The sequence below is a fragment of the Aythya ferina genome, assembly GCF_964211825.1.
Source record: "Aythya ferina genome assembly, chromosome: 5".
Classification (NCBI taxonomy): Eukaryota; Metazoa; Chordata; class Aves; order Anseriformes; family Anatidae; genus Aythya; species Aythya ferina.
Genome location: NC_140301.1, coordinates 52,543,740 through 52,564,211, shown reverse-complemented (window position 1 = coordinate 52,564,211; position 20,472 = coordinate 52,543,740). Strand labels below are relative to the sequence as shown.

The 20,472-nt window shown below is 50.2% G+C and overlaps 1 protein-coding gene across 3 annotated transcripts in view; it reads left to right on the top strand.

Annotated features, from left to right (window-relative positions):
* Nucleotides 1-20,472, top strand: part of CCDC85C (coiled-coil domain containing 85C) — a 105,046-nt gene that overhangs the window by 76,731 nt on the left and 7,843 nt on the right. For all 3 annotated transcript variants that reach the window (XM_084522274.1, XM_084522273.1, XM_084522275.1), the window contains 2 exons: nt 2,364-2,468; nt 15,509-15,604. In XM_084522274.1, the coding sequence (XP_084378400.1) occupies nt 2,364-2,468; nt 15,509-15,604 (201 nt within the window). The remainder of the gene's footprint in view (nt 1-2,363; nt 2,469-15,508; nt 15,605-20,472) is intronic.

Sequence of the window (20,472 nt, the reverse complement as noted above, 5' to 3'; positions counted from 1 at the left end):
GTGTTGTGCGTTGACCAGACGTAGCTCTGGTGTCCTTACTTCCTCTGATGGGCAAGGTGTTTCGACTTCTGCAAGGACAACTTGTAGTGCCATGAAGCACATGCCATATCCAACAGAGGTCAACCCACGAAGATTTTGGGGCTTAAGAGAACAAGTTTCTGGAGAATAGAAACATCTGTCCACCTCATCTCTTTCTCATGCCCATTTCTGCACGCCCATGTCCCCGCACTGCCTGTCCCAGGGCTGATTGCAGAAGTCTGAAGCGATGTGGATGAATGCGGGGCTCTGAACACGGATGAAGTGCTTGTCCTTACGGATCACAGCCTTTGAGGAGGTCTCTGACTTCGGGGGGCTGTGGCAAACACCTCCAGCCTCACATTTTGGCCATGCTCTTTTCTTCTGCTTTTCCCTTGCCTGTGCAAGGGCCCATTCGTCACAGGTGGCAGGGAAGGGTCCATCAGCTCCCAGACTGACGCTGAAGGAGTGGGTAGCAGAGGGTTGGGACCTCTCCGGGAGGTCTGCCCCCGGTACACGTACAACAGGGAAGCAGCAGTTGCACACAGCAGGGCAGTGGGAGCAGAACCAGCCAGGTTAAAATCCTTTCAGTGTAACCACCAACAGACCCCTGCACGTCACAGGTCTGGGACAAGGCCAGGAGAACAAAGACCTTGTCATCACCTTCCATTCTGACCTTCCAACCATCCTCCAAAAGGATTTATGAAGGAGGCAGGAGCTCAGTTTTGTCACTTTTTAGCTACAGAAGAAGATATCTCCTTCTTCAAATCCTTCTGTTTCCAACTGTTGTGGAATGCAAACGAAATGTAGGCCGTGATCCTCTCCGATGCCACCTTGTAAATCCAAGGGAATCCCAGCAATCTGCTATGCTGAAGCCATTCCACCTCGCTCAACTCTGAGATACAACAGTTCCCAGCAGATGGGTGATGCAGGACTAGCATCCATTTCTCGTGATGACTGTCTTGAAAACCGTCCCTCCCTTCACAGCTTGTAAAATGAAAGTCGATAGGCCGAGTAGGCCGGAATGGTTGTGAACACACGGGTCACACGGGATGCTTTTTCCTCCAGAACACAGCATTTTGAACTAAAACAAAGGCTGAACACGTGGCGACAAGAAAATGTTTCTGACACTGATGGAAAATGATGTATCCAGTCTGAAGGCACTCATTCTTCTCTGTAAAGCGGGAGCAAGGAACAGAAATGAACTCTCCGTATTTCCAAGATCTGTGCGCAGCCACACTCCCTGAAGTCTTGGTTATGGTCAGGCCTTTGGGGTCACTGAGGGTTTTTTTATATACAGTTGAGCTGATTTATGAGACTTCCTGTTAAATTTTATTGCACCAGTGGTTTTTCTTTGGTTCTTTTGAAGTGGAAAACATCATTTCTGCGGCAGATGCAAGTCAGAAGCCTTAATGGAACATAAAAATCTAAAAGATCATGATTTTATAGCTTTAAAATGAAGGACAGTGCATTGCTTTATACTCTTAAAAATATGTAAAGTTAATGAGGATATTTATTGCTAATAAAAAGATATGATCTTCTCCCGGGCCCTTGATTCTGGCTACTTGTATATTGGCTTTTTATGGGTGTACTTTCATAAAGGAGGAACTCTTCTCTTTCTAAGACTGTCCTGTTCTGGAATGACAGAGTGAGAGAACAAGTAACACGAGGCAGAAACTTTGTCCTGAGGAGATTAAGGCTCTCCTTACACCCAGTGCTTCTGCTTTCTTTGAGTGCTGAGGATTGATTACATTTATCTCCGTGGTTTGTCGAGTCTTATAGATTACCTCTATTTACACGCCGCTCTGTAGGGCTTGTGGGTGCACACTAATTGATAGCCAAATAGGAAACTGTTAATGCCACACACCTATTGCAAGCTGGAGTGAATTACACCAGCACTGTTTACAGACTCATTGCTGCCCACCTGCAGGTGATTGCAATAGCCAACATTGTTTGAAAAAGATCTAGAAAATGTCTCCTGGTGTCCTCATTTTACTGATTTGACCTTAATCTGGAGTCTGAAAACTGTTTTCATTTGCATCTTAATAAATGTTTTTAATTGACATGTATGAGCTCAGGTAAATTAAAAATGCCTTCTTGCTGTATCATTTAATGGAATAGACCTTGAGAATTTAACTTCCAGCTGCTTGCAAATGCTTTCTCCAGGTGTGGGCATGGGAAAAGCATTTTACTACTAATGGTTGCTTTAACTGCTGGTGCAGGGAGAAGTTACGGGAACGCTCACTGTGAAGAAGTGGTTGTGGGAAAAGCTAATCCAGCAGAAGGGGCACAACTTCCCTTCTCCTTGCTAATACAGACTGTCCTGTTTTCTGTCTTTGTCATTGCAGCAGTCCAGCACTGGGGATCTGAGGACTCTGAGGAAAGGGTTATCTCCGTACCACTCCGAGTCACAGCTGTCCTCCCTGCCGCAGTATCAAGATGCCCTGCAAAACGTAAGATCCCTTTCCTTGCCTATAAGACAAGAGCTGTAGCTTTCCTGGGAAGTGGGCGAAGACCAGGGGGCTGCACACAGCGATTAAGGGGGCAGCTCATCCCGAAACCAGTGGTGTACTAAATAAACCCAGCTGAAAGTTGCAGCTGTTTGAAGGAAGGGGAGCCCCTGGAAGCATTGTGCTTTACCTCCGAACATTTTGGATCGTTAACTTCCCTGTGCAGGTTTTTGGCTAACTGACAGTCACTGTTGCACATATTTTAAAGCAAGGGTGAGCCTTGTTACACCTGCCGCTCCTTCTTCATAAATGCTCTTTATGCCTGCTGTCAAGAAGCCACTCTTGGGTGACGCAAGAAATGCTGTGCCAAGAGTCTGACAACGTGCAGTCAGGATTGCTGCAGTGATTAAGTTCTTAGGACTTTCATTTCAGGTTCTCCTGTAGCACAAATGAGGTTTATGTTTCCTGAGATCTGCCTGTGTTGCTTCTTCTCACATGACAGGATAATCGTGGTAAGAGGCAGAGAAGGCTCTTGCAAAAGACAAATGCGTGCTGCTGCCGGGGCTCCTCCCTGCGGCCCCGCAGCGCACGCTGACTGTCCTCCAGATGTTTACCCAAGTGCTTGGGACACCACCTGTGCAGGTGACAATTGTACATTGGCTGCCTGCTTTTCTTCTCCGTGTTTAGCATTCCTTTTAGAGTTGTAAATGAGGCGGGGAGAGGAATAGTTTAAGAAAGATTACATAGATAAAACTCCACGCAGTGTGAAAGGAGAGCCCGGAATGAATGGAGAACCTCCAGCCAAAACCAAAAACCAACATCAGGGCAAAACCACGTACATGAAATGGAAGGCTGAATATCCTCTTCCTGGTTCCCCATGTAGCAGCCAGGAGACTTTACAAGGAGGGCACAGGGGGTTTGGCCTGGGAAATGCCTTCCCTGTAGAGCTGCTCTGGGGCATTTTGCTTCGCTTCCCTTGTATGAGGAGCCTGGGGGGAGCCTGCTCTGCCTGCTCTGCTCTATTCCTACCAAAATCCCTTTGTTTTGGGGCTTGATAAGATACATTGTTTTTGTGATGAAAGAGAACAATCGCAAATCCCTGCAGATTTCTCTGAATTTCTCAGGCACCTCCCAGAAAGTGGGCATGTAGACATACCTGCCTTTTTCTGCAGCCTTTTTTGACAGCAGGTGTGAGTTTGTGTGAAATCGTTCCTCTGTGTGTGTACAGGCTTCATTCAGGTGAGCGATGGTGGACGATCGGCTCCACGCCTGTCACATCTGTGCAGGGTTTCATCATTGTCTCTGTCTGTGCAAGTATTTGGGAAGTTACTCGGTACATCCCTCACTGTCACTGCGTTTGCACTCAGGCATCACTCCATTTCTCCCCAGCCCTGACGTACCTCAGTTAATGAAACCATTTGTTTTCTCTAATGAACCCCGGATCATGGACAGCAGGGTGTGCTCAGGACACAGAATCAGACGACACTCACAGTTGCAGTCTGTGCAGACACTCTGGCTGTTCATGCAGGCAGACAATTACAGATTTGCTCTGTGGTGTGCAGCAGTCACCAATACCCAGTAGAAGCCCCAGGCCTTAGTTCCCAGGCCATTGCAAGGGAAGGGACAGGCTCCAAGGCAAGTAGGTTGGGCTGGCTCGATCCTTCCCATCACCAGCAGCCTCCAGCCCAGCTCATCCTCGAGTCCAGTGATGTCCCAGGCACAGGAGCTGACTTTGGGCTACCTGTAAGTGTTGTACTGCTGAGGATCCACCAGCCAGCTCAGTGTTGGGGTGTCACTGATGGAAATGACCCCACCGCATCCTTGGAGAACTTGGGCTTTCATTTGTTCACCCGGGCTGTTGCTTTGTCTTTGTACTTTGGTTCTCTGTGGTACCTGAAACAGATTTTTTCACCCGTGTATGTGTTTCCTTCGTGGCTCTGTCATGTGGATGGGACAGCGCTTGGGGTGAGGTACTGCCCTCCAGTTAGCAGCCCTCTGATTTACCTCGGGGAGCTGTTGGCTACCAGGGAGTCTCAGACCTGAGTCTGGAGAGCGCAGAGAAGGTGATGCTCAGCCTGTCCTCGAAACTCATCCAGCTCACGGCTTGTCTGGAGATTTTAACAATACGAGGGGGGAGTTACCGACCTGCATTGTTGTTTGTTGGCATTGCCTGAGGAGCCTGGATTGCCCATTGATATGGTCTCACCTCTGGTTAGTGAGATGGAAATTATATTAAGGTAACACGGAGTTTTAGAAGAAAAATGTCAGTTTCAGGTAATTGGCAGTTGCAGGGGAAGAAGAGCCCTGTCAGCACGGTTCTGTGGATCAGGACTGGAATCTCTGTCTGCCATCGTGGAGGGACTCTCCTCCCGTGAACGTGCCTTGCTTTTTTACCTCTCTGCACCTCCATTTTTGCCCCAGAGGAATTGGGTCACCCACCCCGTAGCACGGCTTTCAGGCATTTCTTTATCACTAAGTTAAATGGCGCTAAGTGCTCCAGGATCCCCCAGGGATGCATACTGAGAGGCAGTATTTAATTTTTGGAACACTACAGCATTGCTGTGGAGCTGTTTCTCTCCCAGGCTTTCTCCATCATTTATCTAGTGATGAATGAAGACTGGGAGGTGGGATCTCTCTCTGTAAAGTTACCTTACTCACTGCTTAACATCTAATAATTGCCAGGTATGATCCTGACATGAGGAGAAGGCACGGGGGACAAGGAAATTCCGCACCCACAGCAGCAAGGCTGCGATGTTGTTACCAATAGCCACATTTCAGCAGTTCATTTGCTAAGAGGTAGAATCTTCATTGCTGGTTTCTGGAGCGTTGGAGATCTCTAAGCAAAGCTGAGGATGAATGCTGGGGCTGGGGCATGGCCCGCAGCTTGTGTCCCTGTTGTTTCTCCGGTCCTTTTGGTGTCTGCCTCCTGTTGGGTGCTGTGGCAGCCTGTGCAAGCTCCTAAGCTGCCTGGAGGAGCTGTTTATCCACGTTGGCACAAAACACTGTTAAAAGTGATCCAGCCTTTTACTAACAACTGGAGCTAGCCTGGCTGGCTTAGGCTTAAAACCTACTAGCAGTGTAGGTGTGATTTGTAATAGGAACCCTGCCGCTGGTGGAAGTAACTGCAGAGGTCTGCAATGGAAATAAATGTTAGGGGATGGAAATGGGCACATGAAGCACCAGGAGGAATGCTGGAGCCAGGGATGCAGGAATGGCCCGTGCTGATAACCGGAGACACAGCTGACAGCAAACAACTGGGTAAACACTGGGGGGTGTGTGGTTTGCATCAGGACCAGGAGCTCCGTGCTTTGATAAGGGCATGGCACAGCTGGCTCGTCGCTGGAAGACCCGATCCCTGATAAGGGGGGAATGGCGGCGGGGTTGCAGGGGATGTGCCATCGCGTCTGAACATCTGCCTGTTCTGGGGGAAGGCTGAGAGAAGGTACCCGAAAGGAGGGAGACAACAGGCAGCAGTTTCCTGGGGTTTATGGGGGGTGAGTAAGCAGGGCTCTGAGATAAGGATCAGCCCAGAATAACCACTGACTCGTGAAGGCTGTAAAAAATCTGTCCCAAAAATGCCATCAGTAAGAGGAATGCCAGAGCTGTCACTGGGACTTGCTGGCTGGTGGCCCTGTCCCCAGTGTCAGACCCAGCGACCTGACCACACCACGGGGACACGCACCTTTGGGGGAGTGTGTTTGTGGGTGTGGGGGTGTCAGTGATGTCACTTTAGGTTCAGATAAGTCTTGCCTTCCCCTTCCGTAAGGTTTTGTGTGGAGTTGCACTGCACCAGCTTTGGGCGTGATCCCTTGCTGAGGGGATCCCTCCCTGCCAGTGCGGGAGGATGGAGCTGGAGGAAGGCACCTGGGGTCATCCCAGGTCCTGAGCCCCGAGTCCCCAGGGATCAGTGCCTACGGGTGTGCTTTCTGAGGGCTGAGCAAAGCTCCCTCTTTTAGGAAGACAGAGGTAGATGATGGTGCCATTTCCTATCCTAGCAGCCCCTGCTTTAAGTACCTCCTGAAGAAAAGTGAGATTTGCTCCCTCCAGGTATCCAACCCTGTATCTCTCAGGAGTCTGCTTAAGACTAGAGGCCAGGCTGGGAAGAGACAGCACCTTTATCCTTCCTAGATCCAGCCCATAGCAAAACCTGGGAGGAAAGCACAGGTGAGCAGGACAGGAGTGGTGCAGTAGCAGAGAGGTGGAGGCACTCAGCAGAGGTTTATCTCCGTGCCACTGCCTCCCATGGCATTTTTCTCCAGCGACTGTTTCCTCCAAAAAGCAAAGCCCAGGGATGGGACTGAGCTCAGGCTGCCCGGCTGCAGCACCTCACATAAACTTGCCCCTGCTCCTCTGGTGTGCCTGGCTCCTGCCCTTTCTTTCCCGTCGCCACTGGCCACGTTTTGTAGCTCTGCTTTGCAAAGATGTGTGTGGAGAGCGTATTCCGTTTACCATATGGCACGTACGTTCTGATAAAAACAAACCCAAATGTTTGTGGTGTGTAGGTGTAAAGAGAAGCCGTGAGATGGGGGGAAATGGATGCCGGGAGGCTCCCCGGCTGACGTGCCGGCTGTCTGCCGAGCTGGTGGCAGGGGCGGCGAGGGGAGGTGGTGCGAGGGCACGCGGCGCCTGAACCCGACCCACTGCCAGTCCTGCCTTCTTCCAGCTGGAGCTACGGTGGTCTCGGTCCTCTCTGATACGAGGGTTAGGGCAGAGGAACAGCAAGAAAATGACTCAGTCTCTCTCCCTCAGCTCCCTGCAGGGGCATTGCCAAATTTATCCTGCACCAGCCTGGCACTAGCAGAGAGCAGGGGGAAGCGTGGCTGTAGCCCAAGCCCGGTCCTGGCGGGGGGCACCCGGGGCAGGTTTGCTGTTTGCTCATCCCCCCCATGGCTCGCGTGGGAGTAAATCCATTCCCCTCCGGGAGCAGAGCTGGACTGGCTTCTTAGAGCCAGCCTGGCTTTTAAAACCAGGTTTGAAACAGCCGGAGATGACAGCTCCCATTGTGCCGGGGCTGGTGGCCAGCGGCAGCACCCGGAGGAGCCCTGTGGGTTTCGCTGCTCCCGCTGGGTGTGCCGGAGGAGGACACCCTGCAGGGGCCACCGATGGCCCTCCCCAGGCCAGGCTGCCTCTGTGGGCACAGGGGAACAATGGCAGGAGGCAGCTCCTTCCTGCTGGCACCGCCGTGCTGCTGCTGCCGAGCAGACAAAGGCAGAGATTCACGGCGGCCCTTCTGCTGCTGCGGCAATAGGCTGCGGGAGGGAAAATAAAAATGAAAGGTCTGTGGGGGGAGAGGCAGAATTCGCAGCCCGGGGAGGGCCATTGTGAAACTTCAGAGCGTACTGCGAGTGGCTGAGAACAAGCCAATGCGTTTTGAAAGGCGGCCGCCCTTCATCAGCCGCTGTTGTGGGGTCTCTGAGCAGTGGGTGGCTTTTTTGTCCCCAGCAGCCAACCAGCACAAAGTTGGGCAGTGACAAAGTTTGGGGATTTGATGAGCAAAATTGACGCTGACAGTCCTTATCCGTCATCCACCAGTACAGGTAACTGCGGGAGGTGGGAACAATTGGTGTCCTGATGCTCTGCTCTGCGTTCTCACCTTCACTGCCACGTGTGTTAACTATGGGGCCATCAGTGGGTCTGGGCTAAATGCGGGGGCTCTGCAGACCCTCATGCCCAAAGACCTCGGAGCAGGCTGCTTCACCAGCAATGGAGCAGCCAAGCTGAGGTGGAGACCTTGGAGGGGGGTTGTGGCCATGGGGACAAGTGGCACCTGGACGCCATCCTCTGCCCACCTGGCCGTTCCCAGCCGGGCCATCCCCAAACCAGGGGATGTGCTTCAAAGGCAGGGAAGTCTTAAAAATACCCACTGCTTCCTTGTGAAATCCAGTGTGCTTGATGTTCCTCTGGTGAGAGAGCCAGCACCTCTCCAAATAGTTGTGCTGACAGTGCCCCTGTGAGTCAGCTGCAGTTAGTGCACTCCGTCCGTGGGCGCAGCGTGGGCTTGTTCTGTCCAGAGCACTTCTCTTTGTTTCTGTCAGGTGGTTACGGGCTAAAAGTGCTCCCAATCTGTCACGTCAGTAATAATTTCATAGCCTGGGGGGCAGCTGAAGCTGGCTGTGGTGCTTTTTGACGGCGTACACCAAAGGACAACTGCTCTCCCTTCGTACCCGCAGCCGGAGGAAGCTGTCTCAGCAGCTCGCAGGCACCGAGGAGTTTCCTAGGGCTGGAGCTGCACTGTTGGTGTGGGGCTGATAACAGACGCCCTTCCTGTTTGTAGATGCTGACCCAGCGGCAAACAACGCCCTGGCTTTGTTTATTCGGTCTCAGCAGGCCCTGAAAGCCTCCCTTCCCCTCCGTGCCCCTGCACAGCCCCTGCAGCGAGCGGGGTGCCCTGCCTGCCGGGAGGACGGCTCTTCTTTTGTCCTCAATGTTTGTGCTCAGAAAGCAACGAAGCAGTTAAATGGTTTCTCTGTTAATCAAAAGGGCCGTGTAAGCACTTTGGGTTGCTGAAGCAGATTTCTGTGAGCTTGGTGGAGGCCCCGAAGATGCACGCTGTCTGGCGGGATGGCTGCGCAGTGCAGGCACAGCCCGGCTCCCACGCTGGTTATCCAGTGGTTAATTCATGGATTTGTACATCTCCGTGACCAGCTGCTTTCCATGATTAAAGGGAGCAAATTAAGTCATGCTGAAGGAGATTAGCATCTGCAATAAAATCCCTCCATTTGACAGGGGAGATGCTAATTGGAAGCACTGGTGACTCCTGCACTCAGTCCTGCTGGTGGCCAGGACCAGCAGGACGGCGCTGTGCTAGGGAGCCGGTGTCTGTCTGCATTGCATCCCACTTGTCTCTGCTCACGTCTCTGGTGGCAGGGTGTCCCAGCAGTCACAGTACAACACAGCCTGCTGGGGATTTGGGAACGCGGGACTGTGCTGCTGTTTACATGCACAAGGAGGGACCGCTTGGTTAGGACTGGATACCAGCAGGTTTCCGCACAGCTGGCACCTAATAATGGAAATAACCAAGTGTCGCCGTGCCTTCGGGTCATCTGCCAGGCAGCCTGGGCACGCAGCAGAGCTGGGCGCTCCCTGGCTGTGGCGAGGGTGTCCTGTGCTCAGGCATACAGCACTTGGCAGCGTGGTTTGCAGAGGAACTGGTGCTGGTCATTTCAAGAGGGAAATGTCCCCCTTGCAGCCAGCCAGGAGCCAGGGTGCCATCGGTACGGACCCCTCCGAGAGCAAGGCACAGCACCAGGGGCACGGGAAGATGCTGGAAGGAGGGAAGGGGCTTTGGAGGAAGGGAGAGTGAAATCAGCCTGGTTCATAGCCACATGGCACACTCACTTTGTTTGAGCTGTTAACCCCTCTGCACGGCAGCGGAGGAAGGGATGCAAAGCCCCGGAGCATCACACGCCCAGGGCTGGGGCTGGCAGAGGAGACTTCCCGTGTTCTGCCTGCCTCTGCCACCTGCGTCCCACGTGGCTGTGGGCGTGTTGCCACTGCCTCACTGCTTACCCGTCCCTCAGCGGTTCCCAATTTACAGAGCAGCGTGGGCACCTTGATTGATGTACAGCACCTGGATGGTGATGAGAGCTAGAGAAGGGCCCAACCTTAATTCCAACCTGGGTAAGTAGGCTGCACACAAAGCCACCGTGAGATAAATCTTCATGCCTGGGAATTTTATTGCCAGAGTTGTCTGGCAGGGCCTGCCTATAATGTAATTTTCCTTGTTCTGCCTCGGCAATAAAAACTTCTAATATGATTCCATTTAGCTGTAACACTGTCTGAGGTACGCCATTAGAACATTGCGGTGTGTTTAATCGCATTTGAACCCTAAACGTCTGCCTGTTTTTGGAAATCATGGACAAAAATTAAAAGAAGACAAGAAGATATGAGGTTCAGAAGCACTGATGTTTGCTCACATGCCCCACTTCGGGTCTCAGTGCCTGGGCTGTGGCTGCTGGTGAAGCACAGTCAGCATGCAACCTTCCTCTGGGTTTTGAAACTTAGTTCTCTTTTTGCAGCCTTTCTGAAGAGCAGGAATAGCTCTCCTGGAGCTGAGATAGGAGAGGATGTCATTAAAGCACAGAATATAATTGAGGAGAAGGAGATTGAAAACTGATGTCAGGACCAAGGTCTTGTGTCTTTTCAGATCCCTGGAGGAATCAAGGAGAAATTGTTTATTGCAATTTCATTGTTCCTCTTTGAGATTTCCAAACCAAAACCTATAAAAGAACAGGCACCTGTCATCCCCAGTTAGACTCTTTTCTTCTTGGATCCCGGAGTATTCCCATTATTATTAAGAAGCGTTCATATTTTAAGCCTTATTTTGCCTCTGTGGAGGTGTGCCATTATCGGGAGTTCCCAGTGTGCGCAGTTATGCTCTTATTAATTTTGTTCCTCCAGATATGTAGGAAGAATGGAGCATCGACCGCGGGGCTTTTCAGCATCTGTGCTGGACCGCATCCCACGCAGCTAGACGGAGCCAGCTCGGCCTCATTAGGCAGCGTGGCCTGATGGCAGTGCCATCGTGCTCGATGCGCGGCAGCCGCAGATGTTCTCCAGCAGTGGCACTTCAGGCCTCTGCTCCTCATTTTTTTGGTGTCAGATTAAAAAGGATCTTTGGCCGTATTTGTAGCCTTTGGAGTTTCCTTCTGACACCAGAGCTGTTGCTTCGGTGATCCTCTTTGGGTCCTGGGCAGGGGTAGCACGTTGGGGCTGCTTTTATCCGTTTTGTTTTCTGCTTTGGGCTGGAGGCTGCCACCAGGTCGTGCGTAATTCCTAGCAGGCAGAGAACTGGAAGATTTACCTCCCGTGCACAGCATGTTGCTGGAAGGATCCTCTGACGTGGGAGACTGCAGGGATCCTCCTCTCTTTTCTTAGCCTGTTAATGATACAGCTGGACTGTGCATCTCCTCACAGACATTGGGTTTGTTGGGAGAGCTCTGAGGGGGGCTCACACAGAAGTGTGCTTCTTTACCAGACCTGAGCTCTTAGAGACAGCCACTCGTAGGCTGGTGCTCTCCCCACTGGGCAAACCTTTCTTTTGGCAGTGTCTCTGTGGCTGAAGCAGCAAGAGGTGTGCCCTGTAATTCTACTGAGGTGAGCACCTGAAGCCACAATGGAGATGTACCAAAGTCTTCTTTTTAAATAACAAATTCCTCATGTGGCTGGTGAGTTAAATGAGCTAACTTCCAGTTTCATCTCTGCTGCTTTAAACCTGGAGCAACTCCAAAGCTGCTTGAGGCCACAGAGAATAAGAAACTTTGCCTTTTGAAATGACTCAGCCTCTCATTAGGTGGCTCAGCTTCGGCAGAAGTAAACGAGAAAAACAGCCAAGATGGTATTTCTCAACAGCTTTGTTATAAATCTGTGGTGTCCTTTTCCACGAGTTCTGAGCTGTCTTTTAGTGCCGTTCATTTAAACAATTATGTGACATCTCAGCCACGTGCTGGGGGATGAGGAGCGAACTGTCTCTGAGCTACTGAACTCCCTGAAAGCCTAGCGAGTGGAAAAGCCCCCAACATCTAGTATAGAGAGTGCACGTCTGACAAAACCGAGCAGGGAGAAGAAATTGAGAGCGATGCGTGCCCCCAAACACTCTGTATCACTTTTTGCCTGTATGGACAATTCCTGCTCTGTAGGATGTGAGCAGGTTAACCTTGCTATTACTGTCTGTCAGGGTGCTGAGTCAGGCGTGTTCCCGCGGCTGTGGGAGCGTCAGCTCTGAGGAGCAGGAAGGGCACGGGGTGCTGAGTGCTGGAGGTCCTCAGGAGCCAAGGGGGAGTGCTGGGGTGCAGCCGTGGTACTTCTTACCCAGTTTTCCAAATGTGTCTGCTTTAGGCACGAGAAATCTCTTCCATCTGTGTGATTTCAGCTAGTGCCTTAATGCTGACTGCCTGAGATCTCTCCCTCTCCGTCCTGCCCTTCTTGCAGTCTCCTATCTCTGATTCCCCCTCCCCTGAATTTCATCTCAGCTGTTTTCCTGCTGGATAAACTTCACATCCTTTCTCTTCCCGCTGCCTCCCTTCTCTCCCACTGCTGGCAGTTTTCCAGTTCAGCAACCTTGACCTTATCTCCAATTCCTTCCATTTCCTCCCCTTCAGCTAACACTATGGGTGAACTCTGCCCCTTTTCCTCTCCCCCATCCTCCAAAGGCCGGCCGTGCATCCTGCTGGGTATGCTGTCATTCCTTGCCTTGCTCGCTCCAGCTCCCCTCTTTTCTGGCCTCCTTCACATTTGCCTCAGTGCAGGAAGCTGATAGGAGTTTGGCTAAAGCTTGTTTGCGAACCACACTGAAATCGGTGGGAACAAAGCCCCTGAACACCTGTAGAAAGTTATGTCTGCAAAGATCATTCTTGAGGGGTGCACTTGTATAATCTCAGTGTAATGATGAATACATATTAAGCTACCCTAGATGGTGTAGACTATTTCCTGGCCACACGTGGGTATTTTTACTTGATGCCCACAGCTGCAGAGAGCAGGGATACTGGTGAGATCCTTCCTTGCTCCCTTGCTTTCTTCTTGTGCCTCTTCAGCCTTTTGTGGTCGCAGTCTCCCATTTCAGCAGGGGGAAGGTGTCCATGGCTTGCAGCACAGCAGATCTGCCACGTGTTTTTCTGTGCCCTCTCATGCAAGTCTCTTACATGGTTCTCTGTCACTGGTGACCATTGCACGCAGCCACATTCACGTCCATTTCAGTTTGCTGGTGGTTTTTTGGCTTCCACCCTAAAGAGGAAGGATCACGCCTGCTTTAGAAATGAAGTCAGCTGGTACTGAGACACTGATAGCAAGGTTTGGGTCTACCTCCTTCGTTGCAGCCCCCATTCTTTAACATCACTTTTCTCATCCCGAGTCAAATCCTCTGCCCATGTTCAGGTGGAGCTCAGCTGATTGCCCTTGCCAGATCTCAGCCACTTGTACCCGCAGGGCCCCGGCCCTTTGGGCATTTCCCCGTGATCACACACATCCAGGGCATTGCTGTGCTTGTGGGATTGCTTTCCTCATGTCGGCGTGGTAATCAGTGCAGTATGATCAAACTCTTTAGAAAGCATTTCTCTCTAATCATCCCGGTTTCATTTGTATTCTGTAATAATTTCGAGAGCGATTACGAACACGGGAGTGCTTTGTAGCTTATTAGTTACCTCGCTTCTGCGAGGAGAAGCTGCTGCCGCCTGTCATACAGGGGACCTTGTGTTCTGCTCTAGTTTTGTCAGAAAGATGTATTTAAAATGCTGTCAGCTGCAGGATCCAGCAGAATTCCTTTTCCTTTCTGATTGCTCTCAGCTCAGAAGAGATATTGGATGTTAGACCTCTGCTTGGTATTTCCTGTGTTACTTCTAACGGGGGCTGTGGAGGAAGATCTTTGCCAAGCATGGTTCATGGCCACAAACTCCCAAATATTCTGCTTCCAGTTGTCATGATCTTGGTCATTTACGGGAAGGAAGGCAGCTTTCACGCTCACATCAGGGCACTGCTGCGTGTATCGATGCCTGTGACCTCTGTGGGAGGCTGACTCTGTATTTAGCCGCCCTGAGAGAAATTCGTAACCCCTTTGGCAGTCCTAAGGCACAGCCGTAGACTGGCTGGGCTCAGTCCCTGGCACTCCCTCCCTCCCCAGCCTTTCCTGTGTAGCATTTTGGGGCTGGATGGGGTGGCTGAGGCCTTGTCCCCGTGTGGCCATACATCTCCAGCGAGCCGTGACCCTCTGCCAGCAGGTGCCAGGCCTGTGAGTGTCGCTTGGTCTCCGTGCTCCATCAGCCCCTTAAATCTGTTTGGAGAGTTATTGTGGAGGTACGGAGTCTCATGTTCCCTTCTCTGGGATGCCTGCCTGTCGGAAGGGAAGTGTTGTGTCACCAGCAGCTCGGTTCAGGAAGGTCACTTGCTGGTAAATGGCTGTTGGTTTACATGGGCTAAGCACAGACTGCTGGCGCAGGCTCGTAAGGCTCCGTGCCCTTCATGCTGCCCTTGTCTGTGGCCTAATGGATCGGCCCGTCCTTTGCTTTATAGTAGGCACATGAACGCTTTCAGTAGCAAAAGTGGAAGGTTTGGAGGTGTGAGATGTGACGAGATGGCCCTGTGTTGGTCTGCCATCCCGGTGTGGCTGCTGTGGCGAGGTGGTGAGATGAGGCACAAAACACGCTGTGTTCAAACCTGGAAAAGATGGTAATGGAGAGCCTCATGTCACATGCGAAAGCATTCCTGCCATGGTGCTACAGACCGCTCTGCCATCCTAATTTGCTTTCACAGGCCCCAGCATAATCATGCTTTGTATTTCCTAAGGGACGCGAAGACTAAATGCGGGTTTGGTCAATGGTTTCATTGTGGATTTCTCCCTGCGCTACAAAGCAAATACAAAACTCTGGGGACAGGCAGGGTGCTTCCCATTGTGTCTCACATAATCCAAGAGGGGTGCCTTAAAAAGGAAAGCCCTATCAAACGTGCTTACAGGGCTGTTTGGGGTTTAGAAATCTTTTGTAAAACCTAACTTTGGTATCTTTCCCAACGGGATCCTTCATGCAGGGGAACTGGCCAGCATTTTGGAAGGAAACCCAGCCAACATTAGGCTTGGACATCTGCTTGTTTTAAGGTTGCCTTCACAATTTTCTCTGTAGCCGAAGATTGGTACTTGATGTCATGTGAAAGCATTGCCAAAAACGCAATGATGTTACGCCAACTGTTTCTTTCATGTACGCAACTTCTTAGAAATGACCGCTCTATGCTGGAAAATCATCTTGTTTGCATTGCTGCCTTGGCTACAAGGATGAACACCCTTTGATCTTGTCCTTGCACAGAGTTATCCTAAATGAGAAAAAATGTTTCCTGAACTAATTTAGCTTTAAACCAGGGTGATCTCCTGCCTGAATGCATCTAGTCTGAGCTTAAATGGCATTAAATCAAATTACTTTTGAAGGAGGGGTAGTGGTGTTTTTTGTCTTTGCAGGTGGCTGAAGGGGACGGAATCTGAGAGAAGCTAGCGGGTATTTTCTTCCTTCCTGCTAAATAACCCAAACATAATTAAAGCATGTCTTCTCTTCTTATTTAAACAGGGTCCAGCTCGCATGACATCTGATCTTGCATCTTCTCCTGCAGCAGGATATGTCCCCGTGGGTCAGAAACCAGAGGCTGTTGTGCATGCTATGAAGGTAAGGCTGCCTGCAGCGCAGTGCAACTAACTTGCAGAACTGGATGTTTGCTGTTCTCATGGAAATATGATGATTAGAAATAGAAAGTCAGCGCTGAGGCACATTATCAGTAATCAGCACCTGTATCATGATGAACAATCATTGCTTCAAATAGAGTTAAGCAGGATCACACATGACTTTTTGGGTGGGAGACCTCCAACAGAAGCTGAAGGTGTTGGTTACCCTTCCTGTTCATCATTCTTGTGTGCACTGTGTCTCAGGGGTGACAGTGACAACAGAAGTGCTGCTTTTAAAATAGACACAAAAACTCAATTCCTACATATTTTTTGTTATTGAAAAGCTTGCAGCAGTCTTCAGAGGAGAAAGACTTTATTTAAATAAACACACAACAAACCATGGCATCATACCCATGTAGATATCTGCATCATCAATCTGTATTAAAGTCATGACCTTCACCAACAAAAAACACAGGACCCTACTAGCTGGGGTAAAGGAGAAAACTCACATTGTTATTTCATAGCAGTGAAATATTTTCTCAAGTCCTAGTGAGCATCCATGAGCAGGAAAAAAATAATGTAATAGCTTGCTGTTCTATGGTTGACTAGTTAAGCAAGTCTAAGTTATCTAAGAGACATGGGAACACAAATCCTTTGAAAGGTGCCATGGAGATGGCTGGGAAATCTATAAGTAAGTTAGGCTTAAGCTGGACTATACTGATGTGTATGTGTACATGGATTTGTTAAAGCTGAAAATAAATGTATAAGCTTACAAAGATTTTGCCAAATCAAAGCAGGATTCACAGGAAACCCTCCAGATTCCCAGATGGCTGGTCTGGAGCTCAGAGCCCCGTGGCCATAGCCAGAAAAAAGGTCCAGCAGTGTCACTGCTTCACCAGCACTAGCTTAGGTTGGCCTAGACCCAGAGCCTGGTGCTAACAAAGCACTTCTCTTTGCACCCAATAGCAAAATAAATGCCACAGATGTTGCTCTTAGCAGAGATCTGCAGGTTCCATGATTTTTCTAGTTTAAAATTTTTTTCAGCTTACGTTTTTGCACCTGTCTGTTGGCTCCAGGACAGATGTGTCAGGTGGCAGTGGTAAAGCCAAGTGTTAGGAGAAGCAGTGGTGCCGCTGGCAGGAGGTCGGTTCCACTGGGCAGCTGCAAGATCCCCTGAGCGTGTTAAGTTTCAGAAACACTGGATGACTGTTCCTCAAGCAGTTCATCTTCTGTGCACTTACATTGTGTGAGGAGTTATGAAAGGGAAGTTAAGTTTGGTTTGATTTGGATCAAATTTTAATTTAAATTATGAAAGATCCTTCAAGCTGAAAATCTTGATTTATTCAGCTTACGTAAGGTTTTGTAAATCCCAATCATATAACTTCTTGGATCCTCAGAGAAGGGTGTCCAGCATCATCAAGGATTAAAACAATACCCTTGATACACTTTTTAGTGCTTCCCAGAGGAGCCCTGGATATATGAGTGGTAGCTCAGTTTCCTACATATATTTTTCCTGTGTTTTCCCAGTAAGTTTCTTCTTTGCTTGTTGTGAATGGTTCGGTGCTGTCAGAAAGCTGTGCTCCATCCTGGGCTATGCTGTATGTCACTTTGGGGTGAAATTACTCCTGTATGAATATGCATAAGTATCTGCTAGGCTGACACCTTGCAGAACATTGCGAACGCACGTGACACCTTCATTTCTCCTACACTTTGTGCTGCCTTTCCTTCTTGCTCGTCACTAATCCAGTTTCTCTTGCATTTCCTCTAATCATCCAAGCCACCGATGCACTCCAGGCTACTGCTGTTGTTTTTAAACGAATGTGGCTTCCCCGACTGGGGTTCCTACCTTTCTGCTCCTGCTTTTCATTGTATTTGGAGAGGGAAAACATTAAGCAGAGATGATAATTTTTTTAAGTCGAAAGATCAAATAGTTATAAATTGGTTATGAACACATTCTGGGGGGAAATTAAGTTTCTGTCTGCTTAAGGGGTTATGGGACTGAATTTCCAAGTAAGGGCAAGAAACGTAAATGGTTTAAAGCAGTGGTTTGATAAGCTTGTGGAAATGATTGTAAAGTTAACAAGGAAGATTCTCGGAAACTGGAAATTGCATTTGGGATGTCTGGCACGAGGATGCATACAAAAGGGTTGGAAGGAAGTTGGATGCTTGGTTGTTTGCCCATATTATTAGTGCTAATTCTCTTCTTCAGAGCTTTGTTGATCACCAGGAAGGGCTGCAAGAAGCTCTCCTCTGAGATTTTGCAATTTGGCTGGTGGGGCATGTTTGTCTTTCTTCAAAACGCTGGAAACCGCCTCAGCTGGGGACAGGAAGCAGGTGGCACAGCAGCCACATCTCACAGGGCACAACTGACCTCATGCGATGTGTCCCGCTCACGGGCTTAGGGTTAAAAACATTCTCAGATTTGAAGTGAGGAGGAAATCTTCCCGTAAGTCGGCGTGGCAGCAAGGGTCGAGGAGATTTTAATTTTCCATCCTGTGGCCCATTTCCAAGAATCAGGTGGAAATGGAAAGGACGAAGGAAACTGGTTCTGGTCTCAACCTCTCCTCCCCCCGCTTCGTGTGACACAATAAAACTGTGGCTCTTGGTCTCCAGCCACAGATCTTAAACTGGGTGGAAGATAACGTGTTTTGGCCACTGCATGCTGCAGCAGATGGAGTAGGTCTTATCTGCACCCTGCAGAACCGGGCAGCTTTTTCAGTGCCAGCCCCTGCATGTGGAAAAGGGGATGCAGCTACCGGCCTAGCCCCTCGCCATGGTACAGCTCCTGACCTTCCCTTGAGGAGGAGAAGAAAGTAGCCTACAAAGGAGACTTTGCACTTACCCTGTCTGACATTGAATATTAGAAAAAGCTCTGCTCAGTCGTGTAATGACCCCTAGGCTTCTCGTGTGGCTTTTTCCTGCAGCTGAACGCTATGTGGATGAAGCTTTGCCCTTGGTTTAGCGTTAAATAAGTTTTTCCCTGAGCACGTTTAGGGGTTTTCTTTATTTGTGCTTCTGAAATAGTTTTTGCTTATTTGCACCTACTAAATAAGGAGCAAAATGACAGGTTGGCACTCCTAACAGCTGTTTTTGCTAACAAGAATAAAAGGTACATATGCTACATCTCAGTATCTCACTGAACATCAAAGCACTTTTCTTAGGAATTGAGCAAACCTGCTAAAGACGTGGGGAGATGAGGAGGAGACAAATATGAGAAAACAACATTTAGCCTATAATCCAACTCCTCCAGCAGCAGCATCTCTCTGATGGGCACAGAGCCATCAGGCAGACAGTCAGTTGCTCCCACTGATGCTGAGTAAGGCAAGATTTGGCCCTGACAAAACTTGGGGAGAGTCCTAGTGGGACATACAGGCTGTTCCCTTGCCAAAGCACGACTGTGTACTGTGCCACGTTCCCCAGGGCCCTGTCCATTTGACTTATAAATCAATACAGTCAGGGAGGCTTGTACCCTTAGGCAAACATTCCTTAATCAGAGCGCTTCCTCTCACAGAAGTGCTTACCTCAACTTCCAAAGCCCCTTTCAAAGCCTTATTGCCGTCACCCAGCCTGGTGCTGTTTGTTTGTTTGTGTTTTAAAGCTGCATCGCGTGGGGGCAGAAGGGTAAGGTGGAGGGGCGGTGGATGTGATGGGCTGGGTGACTTGGAGGTGACACTGTCTTGGTCGCAGATGTCAGCGCAGTCAGGAAGGAGAGCTAAATATACCCGAGGTGTCCCTCGCAGCTTGCATAGCAGCGTGGAAGAAGCGAGACGAGTCAGCGTGCCCATCTGTAGCACGGCACAGCTCGTCTGCAGCAGCACCTTGGTGACAGGGAGGTTGTCTTCAGGAGGTGGTGAGCGTGGACTTCAGGAGGTGGAGTCCTCAGGCAGGAAAGCAGCGTGAGGAGCCAGGGAGCATTGCCTGTCCCTTCCGCAGCCCCCTGATCTGGAGGGCACCCAGGGAGAGACAACGTAGTGCTGGGGTGTCTGCAGAGGGCCAAGAGCTGTCACTGAAGCTTAGTGAAGAGCAAAACGGAGGGGATGGCCTGAGCCTGGCTACACTGCTCTGTTTTTCTGTATGCTTCTGGAGAGATGGCAGAATCAGAGGAGGATATAACCCAATTTCTTAGATGCAAATTGAATCCTCGGTCTTTGAATTGTGGCTGGTGCCTTTAGCTGAGCCGCAGACGATTTCACAGCCCGGCTGTGTAACCTGAGGAACATTGACCTGGCCCTTCCTAATTAGCTGAGGAGACACCTGGCAGGACCTGAAAACGGATCGGGCTGGGTCAGCACTCACAGCTCCGCTCCTTCTTCCACAGGGGATCGTGCTGGGAGCACACTGCTCTCCAGCAGGCCTTCCTGGGGTGGGCTTCTGGGTTTTTACCCTGGATCCCTGTTTCCCATACCCAAGATGCTGACACAGAAGTGGGCCCGTGCCTGTTGTGAGGGATGGTTTCAAGGTTAAATGAGACATTTCCACTGGAAGAAATGAGCCTCACCACCCCTTCACACCTCACGGGCAAGGGAATGCAGTTTTATTTTAAGTGGAAGTCATAGAAAACCAGTTTCTTATCCTCTGAGAGTCCTGCACCTGCGAGATGGATGGCTGGTGGAAGCAGGCGCTGGAGCTGATGTGATCTTTAAGTGAAGTGAGCCACGGCTGCCCTTGACACTTGCCCTGCAGACACGGGCAGCTCTCAGCTGCGAGACAGCCACCGGCGGCGTGCTGCGCCGCGAGCTGCTGCTGCAGGCGGCTTCTCCTGCAGCCCGGCGTCAGAGGCACACCGGCTCCAGACGAGCAAGTTCGAAGTGCCAGTCCAGCTGGATCAATAATTAATTCCCTCCTCTTCAGCAAAAAAAAATAGCTGTTGTC